At 40.6% G+C, this 12708-nt stretch overlaps 1 protein-coding gene across 1 annotated transcript in view; it reads right to left on the bottom strand.

The window, feature by feature from the left end:
* Nucleotides 1-12708, bottom strand: part of LOC145390236 (macrophage mannose receptor 1-like) — a 40526-nt gene that overhangs the window by 24750 nt on the left and 3068 nt on the right. The window contains exons 3-7 of the mRNA XM_080265231.1: nt 9493-9631; nt 8340-8425; nt 5946-6059; nt 4038-4186; nt 2793-2908 (exon numbers count right to left, since the gene is read on the bottom strand). Of these exons, the coding sequence (XP_080121357.1) occupies nt 2793-2908; nt 4038-4186; nt 5946-6059; nt 8340-8425; nt 9493-9631 (604 nt within the window). The remainder of the gene's footprint in view (nt 1-2792; nt 2909-4037; nt 4187-5945; nt 6060-8339; nt 8426-9492; nt 9632-12708) is intronic.

Here is a 12708-nt window from a genome sequence, read left to right as displayed (position 1 = left end):
TTGTCTTTCCTGCCCCACCTCTCATATTATTTATCAGTCTGTTTGCATCATCTGTCACTTTCCTCATCCATCCACCTGTCTCACCTCGCCTTTCCTCATCCACTCACCTGTTCCACCTCTCCATATCTCTTACGATCCACCCACCTGTCTCACCTCTCACATTTCTCAACCATCCACCTGCCTCACCTCTCACTTTCCTCATCCACCTACCTTCCTAATCTTTCTCGTTCTTCATCTGTTCACCTGCTTAATGTCTCCATTCCATACCCACCCACCAGCCTCACCTCTCACGTCTTCCGTTCATTCACTTGCCTCACTTCTCCCGTTCTCCATTCACCCACCTGCCTCACTTCTCACGTTCTTCATTCACCCATCTGCCTTATCTCTCATATTTTTCTCTCCTGCCTCACCTCTCACATTTTTCTCTTTTGCCTCAACTCTCACATTTTTCTCCCCTGCCTCACCTCCCACATTTTTCCCTCCTGCCTCACCTCCCACATTTTTATCTCCTGCCTCATACATTTTTCTCCGATATCTCACTTTTCACATTTTTCTCCCCTACCTCACCTCTCACATTTTTCTCACCTGTCTCACATCCCACATTTTTCTCCCCGGTCTTAACTCCCAGGTTCTTTGTCCATCTATTTGTTTCACTTTTTGCTAGTTTTAATTTCTATTCGTTTTAACTCTCACCCAGTTTTTTATCCTCTTCCTCAACTCTCACATATGATCTGTCTCAGCTACCTCTCTCGCCTGTCATCCTCCGTCCCTACAGTCATCTCCCACCTAACGTGCCTCACGTTTTGTCTTTTATTTACCATCTGTCTAAACAGACCCTCACCTTCCACCCCTGTCACCACACCAATTTCCTGCTTCATCGTCACCTTCAGTTTTTCCTCTTGTACATCTCTATTCATCCCTAGTCCCATTTGCTGACTCACCGGGTACTGTTATTCTCTTTTCCTACTTCATCCTTCACTTTCACTTTCATCTGCCTGCCTGCCCACCCTGTTACCTTCAGTCCCTTCTCCTGCCTCACCTTCCAACCCTTTACGCTTAACCCAGTTTGCATCGTGTCACTTTCATTCCCTTCCACCTCACTTGTCACTTTCAGTCTCAGTTCCTTCCTCACCCCTTCACCTTCAGTCCCTTATCCTTCATACTTGTCACTTCCACTCTACTCTGCCTCACTTTCACCCACCGTCTTGCACATTTTCACGTTTCGGTCCTTCCTTGCCTGTCATTTGTCTCACTTCTCAACTGCAGATTCTCCACTCTCTTCGCCTGATTCATCTCTCATCTGCTTAACCTGTCTCTCCTTACTTACCTCCTGTCACCTTCCCTCCCTTTTCCCGTCTAACTTCTGACATCCACTTGTCTCACTAATCATCTTCTCCCCTTTCTCATGCCTCAGCTCTCTTCTTTCACTTAATTTACTCATCACTTACCGACTACCTGACCAGTCGTCTTTTCAGTTTTCACCTTCCTTCTCATTATTATATTACCTTACCTCTTCCTCTTTCCCCAATGCTTTACCTTTCATTTGTCTTTTTTCACCTGCCTCCCAAATGTCATTTTTACCCATCTCATTTTCACTTCTCTCACCAGTCACATTTAATTTTATCCTGACCACTTGCCTCATCCTCATCTAACTCACGTCTCGCCTGTCACCAATTCATGTCTCATTTTCATTTCCCATACGTTTCTCTCATTTTACATATAATCTGGATCATATTGATTTGCCATACATCTTCCTTTTTATCTGCCACCTACGTCATTAATCATATCCTGTCTTACGTAAGGTGTATATATATGACAACATAGCACGACCCAAGCAACGTATACTTCCCACACCAGTCGACATTAGTGAGTCCTTTCATGCCATCCACCAACGCAAATTAATCACCAAAATATATACCACAAACATAGAGAACAATACCACGCGGTGGATAACTACATACCCAGTTGACCTGTTATATTCCAGGGCAAATCATCACGAACACACAACTTCCCTAATGGAGTTCCATAGGGTTCAGTTCTTTCATCCACACTTTTCACTGTATACATGCATGGCAGTCGTACACTTCGATCACTGACAAATATTGCCTCAAATGCAGATGAAACGAAAGTCCTCTTTGCCAGAGAATACCATGACATGATAGGCACACTGTTCTATGCGGCAGCCTGTGTTAACACATACAACACCTATCATTACGTGACAGCCAACAACCATAACATATAAAAAATAACCACTCAAGCTTTACCAGACCCTCTCCAACAACATCCCACCTCCAGACACAGCAGCACTAGCAATCAAGGTATATCTACATACCCATTTCACGTACACCTCAATCAGAGCATTATACTACACACACCCGCTCCCGACAACCACCCATCAATGGTATTCTTAAATACAGACGATCGAGTTCGCCTGGTTAAGCTTGGATTTGGGATGGGCGGAATCACATTTGACACGCACCCCTTCTGTTTAACAGGCCCAAACAGTATAACATACTTAGTGGAGGTCTGTACAGCACAGGCTACTTAAGAAGCAGATGCAAAATAGTGTCGGGAACATATGCAATGAAACCATAGGAGCTGTTGCTTATCAGCGATCGACGAGTCAGCTGGGCCAGGCATGACCGGGGTTGAACAACAACATGTTTCACTTGCTTCAGTTCTCAATGTCTCCTACATCCCTTGCATAATTTGTCCATTCACCTACCCCACTCCTTCACTCCACATCTCCGCATACCTCACCTATCACCTGCCTCACTTTCCACCTGTCTCACCTGTGTGTTAAAGTGACTAGGTAGCCCCCATTATCCTGACAAAAGGTGGCGGCGCTGGCCCAGTTGTGGGTGAGTTCAGGCATGTGGTAGCAGGAATCCTCGAGACCAAGGTCACCCTAAGGATAGAGAGGTGGTTGGAGTGAGGGACAGAGACATGCATTAGATGAAGTAATGATGGGAATAGCAGCAACAGTAATCACGAATATAATACACTTAGAAACTGTATCTGGAGAAGCTCCGGACTAGGAGAAACATCATACAACTCAAAATAAAGAAGGTCCTGTCCATATCTGTCGCACAAGTTTGCCGGTGTTTATATTATCATCACTGCTATCACAAAAACATAATGCACCACAGATCTCACAGCTACAGTTACCAGCATTACACACGTCCCTATGACAGCCTTAGCACAACAACCATCTGTCGTAAACCACAGCTATCACCATCACCATTGTCAGTGCAACCAAAGATTATTTCTAAATAGTTACCACCTACACATCCTAGCACCTTTTCTAACCATCAAGGCACAGCAGTACCATCATCAAATAATCTCAGCATCATTCACCATACTGTCATCATTACTACACTACTACTAGTTACGCTTCATAAGTTTGTTATCCCAGTCTCATTAAACCATTAAACCAACATATCTACACAGTTCCGCTGCAACCATCAGATCTCACTCTCAGAACTTGCAGCACTACTCAGACCATCAAAGTATTCTCACCTTGCCATCATTCATCCACCACTGTCACTGTCCCTTACAACACTCATTATTTTCATACCTTGTCAATCTCACAAATACCACACTAACATCTTAAAATAAGTCAGTCCAACACCACTCAAAACACCTAAATCTCACTTTCATGCTGTCTTAGGGCCATTCTCACACTACCAGGACACACCTTAACACCAGTCTCACGCCACTGAGATATTGCAACAGTCATTAACATCACTAACACAACTCTAACACTAATGTATCACAATGTCTAATACCACTTATACAACACTAATAATGTACCACTAACTCAGCGCCACTTCATCACCTCAAAACCACCTTAACACCATCAAACCCACTAACACCAGTGATACTCTCTGGGCACACCCTAACACCTTAAATCTTATTTTAACCATTCAGACACCATTCCAACTACACTAACACCACATCAGCACACCTTAATACATTTCTAATAACACCCTAACACCCTTCTTGCACCATGCTAACTCTCCCCCACATTCCCCCACCTTGTCGCAGCCGTATGTATCTGCCGGGTCTGCAACTATGGGCTGGCGTGGCTTCCTGCAGATATAGGGTCGTGGGGCAGAGCAGGGCACCATACCCCATCCTCCTGACACCTCCCGCACCACCACACATGCAGGGCTCATCGATATGGCTGAGGGGAGGGGGGTTATAATTTCAATTTTAATGATATTCAGTTTGCTCATTTTTGTTTCATGGGAGAAAATCTGAATCTGAAGTGATTTTATGCAATATGAAAAACCATCAGCTGCATAAATCTAGGAAACAGCATCTGTATCGGGTATCTTTGGATGTTACAGTGAAAATAATTTTTGATTACTGCAATCAGACATCCTTCTTTCACTGAATAAGACTGTCTGGCTTTGCAACGATTATTCTGTCTGACGATATTCATATTACAAAAAATCTTTCACTATTACAGTATTGTGAAGAGGCTATAGAAACTGTAAATTCTTTCTCAGCTTAAGGTACTCCCAAATTATGAGATGCTAAGAATTCACCTGATTCATAATTCAAAGTCGGTACGTGGTGTCAGTGACTATCAGCTTTATCATCCCGTAAACTTAATATCATTATATGCAGGAAACCGTCTGGAGATAATATTCAGCTGCCGAGAGATTACTGGCTAATTGGGTTAAAAAAAATTTTTAAACAGAAAAGGCCATAGGGAGTACAGTACCAGTAAAGTGCGCTTTGTGAGCGCGTGACGAGTGAGCGAGCGTTTGTATCATCATAATTTCCTCTTGGTGTAAACTTTCAACATTTCTGGTGAGGTGGTTGAACAATAACAGAAGAATAATTGAGCATAAATATTTACTTTCTCACGCCTTCTCACTGGATGTGCATATAGCGAGGCGCCGTAGAATTTGTCACACGCACAATGATCAGTTTTGTTTTCCCTACTTGGCGTGTCAAAGAAATCCGTCGGTAAACGCTTGGCTATTGATCGAATAATAAAACCCAGAAATAGGGCGATTAGCCTTGCTGATTTCACCCCCTAAACATAGAAAACACGTTCATGTAAAATTATGAGCATACTATCCGATATTTAATTGTTAAAATTCATGCAAGAAAACACAGTGTTCCAACAGAAAATCTTTTTAAATTCGCTTCCGTAGTGAAGCATGTCAATTGAAGCCCTCGGTACATTCCCTTGGAAAGCTGGAATTCCAAGGGGTTTCTTTTGTCTCATGAGTAAATATATAGCTAAAAACAAAATTTCTTGAATGTATCGACTACCTGCTGAAAGAATCTCTTCTCTATCTCACATAGTAGAAAACTTATTAGTCTCTGAAAACCATCGCGGTCGGGCCGTGTTGTGTCGGGCCGCTCATTTCTCAGCTTAAGTGCGCGTCCACACGTGTGCTCGAACAAGTGCTGGCAACATGTAAGCAACATAATAACAAACACGTAGCAAACATGTTGGGAACAGCAGCGTCCAGATCATATTGGCAGCATCATGATGAAGTCTCATCTGCCTGGAATGGACATACTTATCTCTTCGTCTTTGCTGCCAGTGTTCGAAGCTGCCTTGAAACATGTTTGCATACATCTGTCCAAATACTGCTGCATACATGTATCCAAACATGTTGGCAGCTGTGTTGTCAGCATATGTTCGAGGGCACGTGTGGACGCGCACGCAGGTAAACGTAGCTTTGTTCGTTGCGCTCGCTCGCTCGCAATAATACTAACAGTATGTAGTCTGGGAAAAATTTGAGGTCTTTTGCTGATATTTCCATGAGAAAAATCATAAGAACGCCAAATAAATAACGAATATTTGTCACTCCATTAACTAACAAAAAAAAAAATCAATTAGGTATAACTTTTCTTTCTTCTTATATCCTTTTGCCTGTAATCTTTTAAATTTATAAAGCACGCAATCGGGGCCTCACGGTTGTAATGCAGAGTGTCCCATGCCGTGAAGATGAGTGGCGATCCGTCCACCCATGCCGGCTGCCCCGGGTGTCCTGCGTCGGTCATCCCAAGGTACGCCTCGCCCACACCGTCTGACCACAGGAGACATTGTTATAACAGGTAAACACATATGCTCACACTCACATACTGACTTTCACACTCTAACTTACACACACACACACACACACACACACACACACAGCTATACATACATACATACATATATAGATACATATTACATATTATATACATACATACAAAAAATAAAAAATGCCATATTACAAGATACAAGTTTCTTAACAGTGTCTCAATCATGGCTGAACCTGCATGAACAACAATCTACTCAAGATTTAGAGATTAAGCGTGTTTTATTTGTTTTATTAAAGTCTGAATGACAAGCGACTCCTCACCCACAAACGAGTAAGAAGTGAAGATCATCTCCGTAGAAGGTATAAAGAAACAAACATTTTAAAAATATTAAAATGCGCATCGTATTTTCCAATATCACACGTGGGATGAGCAGGATCGAAAAGTATTAAAAGGAAGAAATAAGAATAAGAAAAACTGCAGTCAGTGTACACCAGTGCATCTAAAACTGGTGAATGGTTCAGTTAAGGGTGCATATAATTATTTTGGGATGAATGAAACTAGAAAGGTTAATGAATGGTGAATGAAACTAGTAAAGTTAATGAGTGGAGTATAAAACATGAAGAGTGAATAACAATTTAGTCAGATGTTTAAATCTTTTTTCCTAAGCTTAAACTGAAAGGCATTGCCATTAAAATAATCAGTAAGGTAATTGTTTCTTAATGGCAGCGGAACTGGAAATTTCAACATGTTGATTTGGTAATGAGGCTTGTTTTGAAGAAAGAAATTGAACTTCGGTTTGAGATGCTTGTCACAAGAGTGAAGGAACATCCTAGTCACTGGTGATCAAAAATACTGCATGTACAGTATGTGCAAAAGCATTTTGTTTGTCATTTTTTGTGGTATGTTCATATGACAAAATGAAATATAAGTTTGTACCCAAGTGACGGTAACACGATAATGACCAAGAACATAAGGATACTTAGTCAAAGGTGAAGGGAATTTTGTAATAAAGACTCAAGGGTGAATGATATAAATAGTTTAAGAAGCAGTGACGTACACTATGAAATGGAGCAAGTCTCCATTCGCTCAACATTCAGCCCGAGACTTTGAGAAATACATTATATCTGGCCCACCTTCAGGTCGTTCTTCCTTACCCCACTACGGTGTACAAACTATTATATGGAGTAGAGAATACAACAATATCTTACCCGTACCATACCGTAATTAAAGAAAAATAGCATGAAATAACAGAGCTGTAAGTAGATAATATGGCAAGAATGGTAGGATTTCAAGTAGATTAACACGTCGTCGAGATACATGGATATTTTACTAAGAAAAAAAAAAAAAACTACCTCGTGTCCCCTGTCTAAGACATTTTGATTAAGAAAATGCTTTAGGGCCGCTGTCAAACTGTTCTTTCAGTATTATCCAGTATATGGCCAGGTCCAGGGACTCTACTTTTTGCTCTCCTTCATTTGTTTTTGCAGTTTTGTCGCAACTTTTCGTGGTAAATGCTTCATTTCGGTGAAACCTTTTTCATTTCCTTGGGGCCACATTCACATAATATTGATTAGCGTAGGAGAGACTTTACAGACTTAGGAAGTTTGATATAGTCTTCATTAAAGCCTTCACTACTATGGTACTCTTATGAACTGAATAAAATCATGTGGGGATGCGCAAGAATAATCTCCATTGAGAAGTCCTCAGGCTGAACGGGTTTAATGGACCTTAGTTATTCCTTTATTTAAGGTAGCTAAGACAGTGCTGTCATTTTCAAATACAGCCAATTTCTTTAACTGGAAATCGGAACCACTCTACAGACTACACTAACTTCCTCATTTATATTATGCTACACTAACTTCCTCATTTAAATTAGATTAACTAACTTCCTCATGTATATTAGACTACACTAACTTCCTCATTTAAGAAAGACTGCACTATGTTCCTCATTTATATTATACTTCTCTAACGTCTTCACTGATAGTGAGCTACACCAACTACCTCATTTATGCAAAACTACACTGACTTCCTCATTTACACAACTATACTAACTTCCTCATTTGTATTAGAGAACACTAAATTTCCCATTTATATTAGGCTACACTAACTTCCTCATTTACATTAGGCCACAATAACTTCCTCATTTATATTAAGTTGCACTAGCTTCCTCATTTGGATAAAGATATACAGACTTCCTCATTTACATCAGGCTACCCCATCTTCCTCATTTATATCAGGCCACACTAACTTCCTCACCTCCCAACTTGCCCAGACCCACTTACAGGTGTAGAGGAGGGAGACCACCAGTTGATTCTCCAGCTCAGAGTTCACGGAGGCCAGCAGGGCGCCCCGGGACACACACGAATCTCTAGAGGTGGTAGGCAGAAAAAATATCAGCCCCATCACTCGAGGACGTCTTTTCTATTTCAGTCTCTTTACTACCGGACGATTTCACTCAGCTTTCTAGAGACTTTTTGAGTTTATGGGGTTAAACAGTCTTTAGTAAACCATCATTACAAGAAGTCTCCCCTTAGCCTTATAATCTCGAGTTAACATTCATGTACAGTAGTTTGCGTGTGACGTGTTTACTGTGTGTGAATGAAGACAGGAGTATAAAGAAGCATTCTGAAACATAATTTAAGCTAAAGAATGTCACTAAATAACTATGATTTCTAAGGCAGCGTATATAATGCCTCAACCCTTTCCATGAAATGACGCATTTTTTTTCTTTTTCTTTATTTTTTTTATTTTTTTTTTATTATTTTTTTTTTTTCGAGCAAGCCAGTAAAGTGTTTTTAATTGAATTGAGGGAAGACCTTTCATGATGGATGGGTTGTTGACAGCTGTTTCTAACCACCCTAGATCAAAGTCTCCCCAAGCTGGAAAAACTCATTTGAGGATACCAAGAGCTAAAAACACTCTCTGTATGGAAGAGGTTAGCCAGCATTTAAGACAGACAGATCTCCAGGGCTATAACTTATCAGATATAGTACTGCATGACATTATTTTTCAGTCCAGCCTGCACTATTTTGTTGTGAAGTGTTTGACAGTACTGCTATACAATACTTAAACCAAGGATGGTTATAAATGTGACACCCGGCTTGCTTGAAGATTAAGGCATATTTTTAGAGGGAGACACAGCATTACTTAAATTTCCACGCTGTTTCGACTGTAAAGTGTCTTGTCATTGTATAAGGAGAGTTAATAGTATAAACAAACAATAGCACATACAGACTGCTCATTGATATTTATGAAGAAGGAACAATATCTGGCTTGCTCGAAAGTAGAGCAGGGTAGCTAGAGACTGGCAATACTCACAGTAGTTTAATATGCACTTCTGACTGTGAAATATTTGATAGTTGTACGAGGGGAGATAAAGTTTCAAACAATCACTTATAAGCAACACAATCTCAAGCAAGTCTATGATTAACATACCTGGCCTGTTCGAAGGTGAGGGCTGAGTCGGTAGAGGCGACAGGGCGAGTGTCAGAGGGTGAAGGGGTGAGATTCTCGGAGTACCAGTAGCAATAGTCCCCCAGCTCAGACCACCCACTCTCGCAGCCTTCGTTGTGGCCTGAAAAACAAGGACTAAATTTATAGACATTTCTACTAATGTTTGCTGTCGTTGGCTTGTTTTCCAATAAATAGACATACTGAAGAATATCAATAGTCTCCCAGCTCTGGCCACCCACTCTTGCATTATTTGTTGTGACATGGAAAACAAACTCATACTGTAGTCGCTTTTAATACTATATCCCAGTTGAAAGAGAAACTGTAGACTTCTTCCTTCTGTTATTTGCTCCTTTCGTTGTGACCTGACAAACAGTTATTCAAATTATAGTGGCTCTTAGTAACGCTTCTTGTGGTGTCTTTCATTACCAGTAGAAAGTGAAAGTGTATACCTCTTCCTTCCATTATTCCTTCCATTTTTCCTTGCTCCCCAGACAAATGTGCAACATTAATATTTAGTGCATCTATTTACCCTCCTACACTTTTACTTCCGCATCTATTCTTCCTTCACCTAATTTAATGATTTCTCCTAACAGTTTTGACGTGATAAAAAGAGTAATGCGTTCGTGCTTCCTTGTTCCCCAGTCCAAAGGTAAATTGTAGACCTTCCTTTCACTATTTCATCCATCAATTCCCTTCCATTTACCTGTCAGAGCGAACGTCATACATTTCACTGTCTCATTTTTCTTTCCGCCACTTCCCTCATGTCATCTACTATATTTACTGAACCATGCTCTCTTTACATGCTTGTTTCTTCCCATTTCTTTTTTCTTTTATTTTTAATGCTTTCTCCTTTGGTTATTCCAGAGCCCAGTGTGAGCCTGTAGATTTCTTCCTTCCATTGTTCCACCGTTTCACTCCCTTCTATATACCTCTTAGAGCGAAATACGTACTTCGCACAGTCCCATCCCATTTTCCGGCATTCGCCTCATTTCATCTCTATTCACTAACCTGTGCCCTTTTTTATATGTTTGCTTCTTCTTTCTCTGTCGTTTTATTATTTTCCTTTCTATCGCTATGTCTACTCCTCTGCATCAGAACATTACAGGTGAAAACTGTTATTGGAACACATGGTTTGGAATGTGTGAACAGTGCTCAGTTGTACCAGAATGTAAAGTTACTCAGTGAATTCACAGTCTATATTAACCTATCATCTGTCTGTCTGTCTACGAGTATCTGTCTATCTGTTAACCTGTCTACCTGGTCATGTGTGTATGTATGTATGTATGTATGCGTGTATGTATGTAAGCATGTATGTATCTATGTATATATGTATGGTATGTATGTATGTATCTGTCAGTGTGTGTGTCCCTCTCTCTATTTGTCTTCCCATCTTCCGATCTCTGTCAGTCAGTCAATCAATCAATCAGTCTATCTATGTATGTATGTATGCACGCATGTATGTATGTATGTATGTATGTATGTATCTGTCTGACTGTATGTCCATCTGTCTGTTTATCTTCCCATCTTCCTAGCTGTCAGTCAGTCAATCAATCAGTCAGTCTCTCTATCTATTTATATATCTGCTTTAAACTGAACGTACAATGATTGCGAATTCCTTTAAAGACAAAATGATCGATATTATAATAATCCGATTTCTGTACGTTTGTTTGTTTGTTACTGTAACAACAAAAACGGTGCAACGCAGAGCAATTTTTGTTACAGCAAGGTAACGTTAATATGCTCTAATTGAACAATAGAACAATCTCCAGCCCAGTCGGGCCACCGGTTCCCGAGTTATGACTCATTTCTGGTTCTTTGCTTCAAATTTAATTTGCTTTTAGTGGAGGGGATGGATTCGTTCTTCGTCCCGCATTGAAATTACCAGCATGACAGAAGAGAGAAGCGCGACGTTTATTGTAGCCTATTGTCACTCTCTCGCCTCTCCTTCCTCCCTCCTTATACTCTTAAAACTGTATACTATAATTTGGTATAATGGCACTTCATCTTTATACTCCTAAACTTGTATACTATAATGCTATAGTATAATTTGGCATAATGGCAAACACTACTATCCTCTCTCTCTCTCTCTCTCTCTCTCTCTCTTTCATTCCAAAAAGGGCGTGCCGGCCGGATAATAATAAGGGAAAATTCCTCGCTTCGCCTCGCTCTTGGCATGAGTAATTTAAATTTCTGTTAATGTTCGACTGAAAATAAGAATTGACTTGACAGCGAGTGGAGGCCGCCAATGGCAGCCTTAAAGAGAGAACCTTTAAGGCACAAAACTTAGGAACTATTCTAAAAATGGGAAAAGTTTAGGTTGGCATAGGAAGAAAATAAATATATTACAAATGGGGAGATAGCAATAAACAGATGAATGGAGGTAACCCTGTGTGGGAAATATGACAGGAAGCGTGATCAATGGAAGCAGACCAGTGAACAGGAAGAAGGCTGCAATTTCACTTTTGTATATAAGCAACGGTAACATAAATGAGTGCAAAATTTATTAATGGAAAAGATTGCAGAGAGTTGGAATAAAAGTTCAGTAAATAGAACACCCTCTCGAAAATTCTCCTAACTACAAACTGAATACATTTAAGTCTCATAACACACACACACACACACACACACACACACACACACACACACACACACACACCTGCATGCTTACTAAATCTGTCCACACAGTCCAAGTTCGCGTCCACACCAAATGCTTACTGGCGCGGGAGGGAGTACTGCATCATTGTAGCCCCAGGAAGTCCACTGCATCCGCCCTTTCCAATGGGGCCAGCATCAGCAAGTATTTGGTTCGGACACGGCCTAACTCTAACTCCACAAAGCACTCAGGTTTAACGTAACCGAATATACTCTCACTTGTCCCTCCATACACATTCACACTTGCACAAAATCATCTAAGTATAGTCACATCCCTTATGTTTTCATACCCTCAGTCTTACTTCAGCTCGCCAAACGTCTTAACCCAGTTCCTTGCATACGATGACGTTTTTTCATATACTATTCTCGGTAAAATCAAAGCGTTTTGTTCAGCTACGGGGTGACTTTTTCCCTGAAAGGGATAGATACTGTATAGCTTTCACTAACCCACTAAGTGTTATAGTGTTCCTTTTGGTACTTCTTGTGGCAAAAGCAACAGTAAATTAAATAAAGAGGTCATAGTAAGGACGGGGTTAAACTGTTTTC

This window comes from Coenobita brevimanus, chromosome 14, assembly GCF_032717465.1.
Source record: "Coenobita brevimanus isolate Jiangsu-jjx chromosome 14, ASM3271746v2, whole genome shotgun sequence".
Lineage (NCBI taxonomy): Eukaryota > Metazoa > Arthropoda > Malacostraca > Decapoda > Coenobitidae > Coenobita > Coenobita brevimanus.
This window is presented reverse-complemented; position numbering and strand designations above follow the sequence as displayed.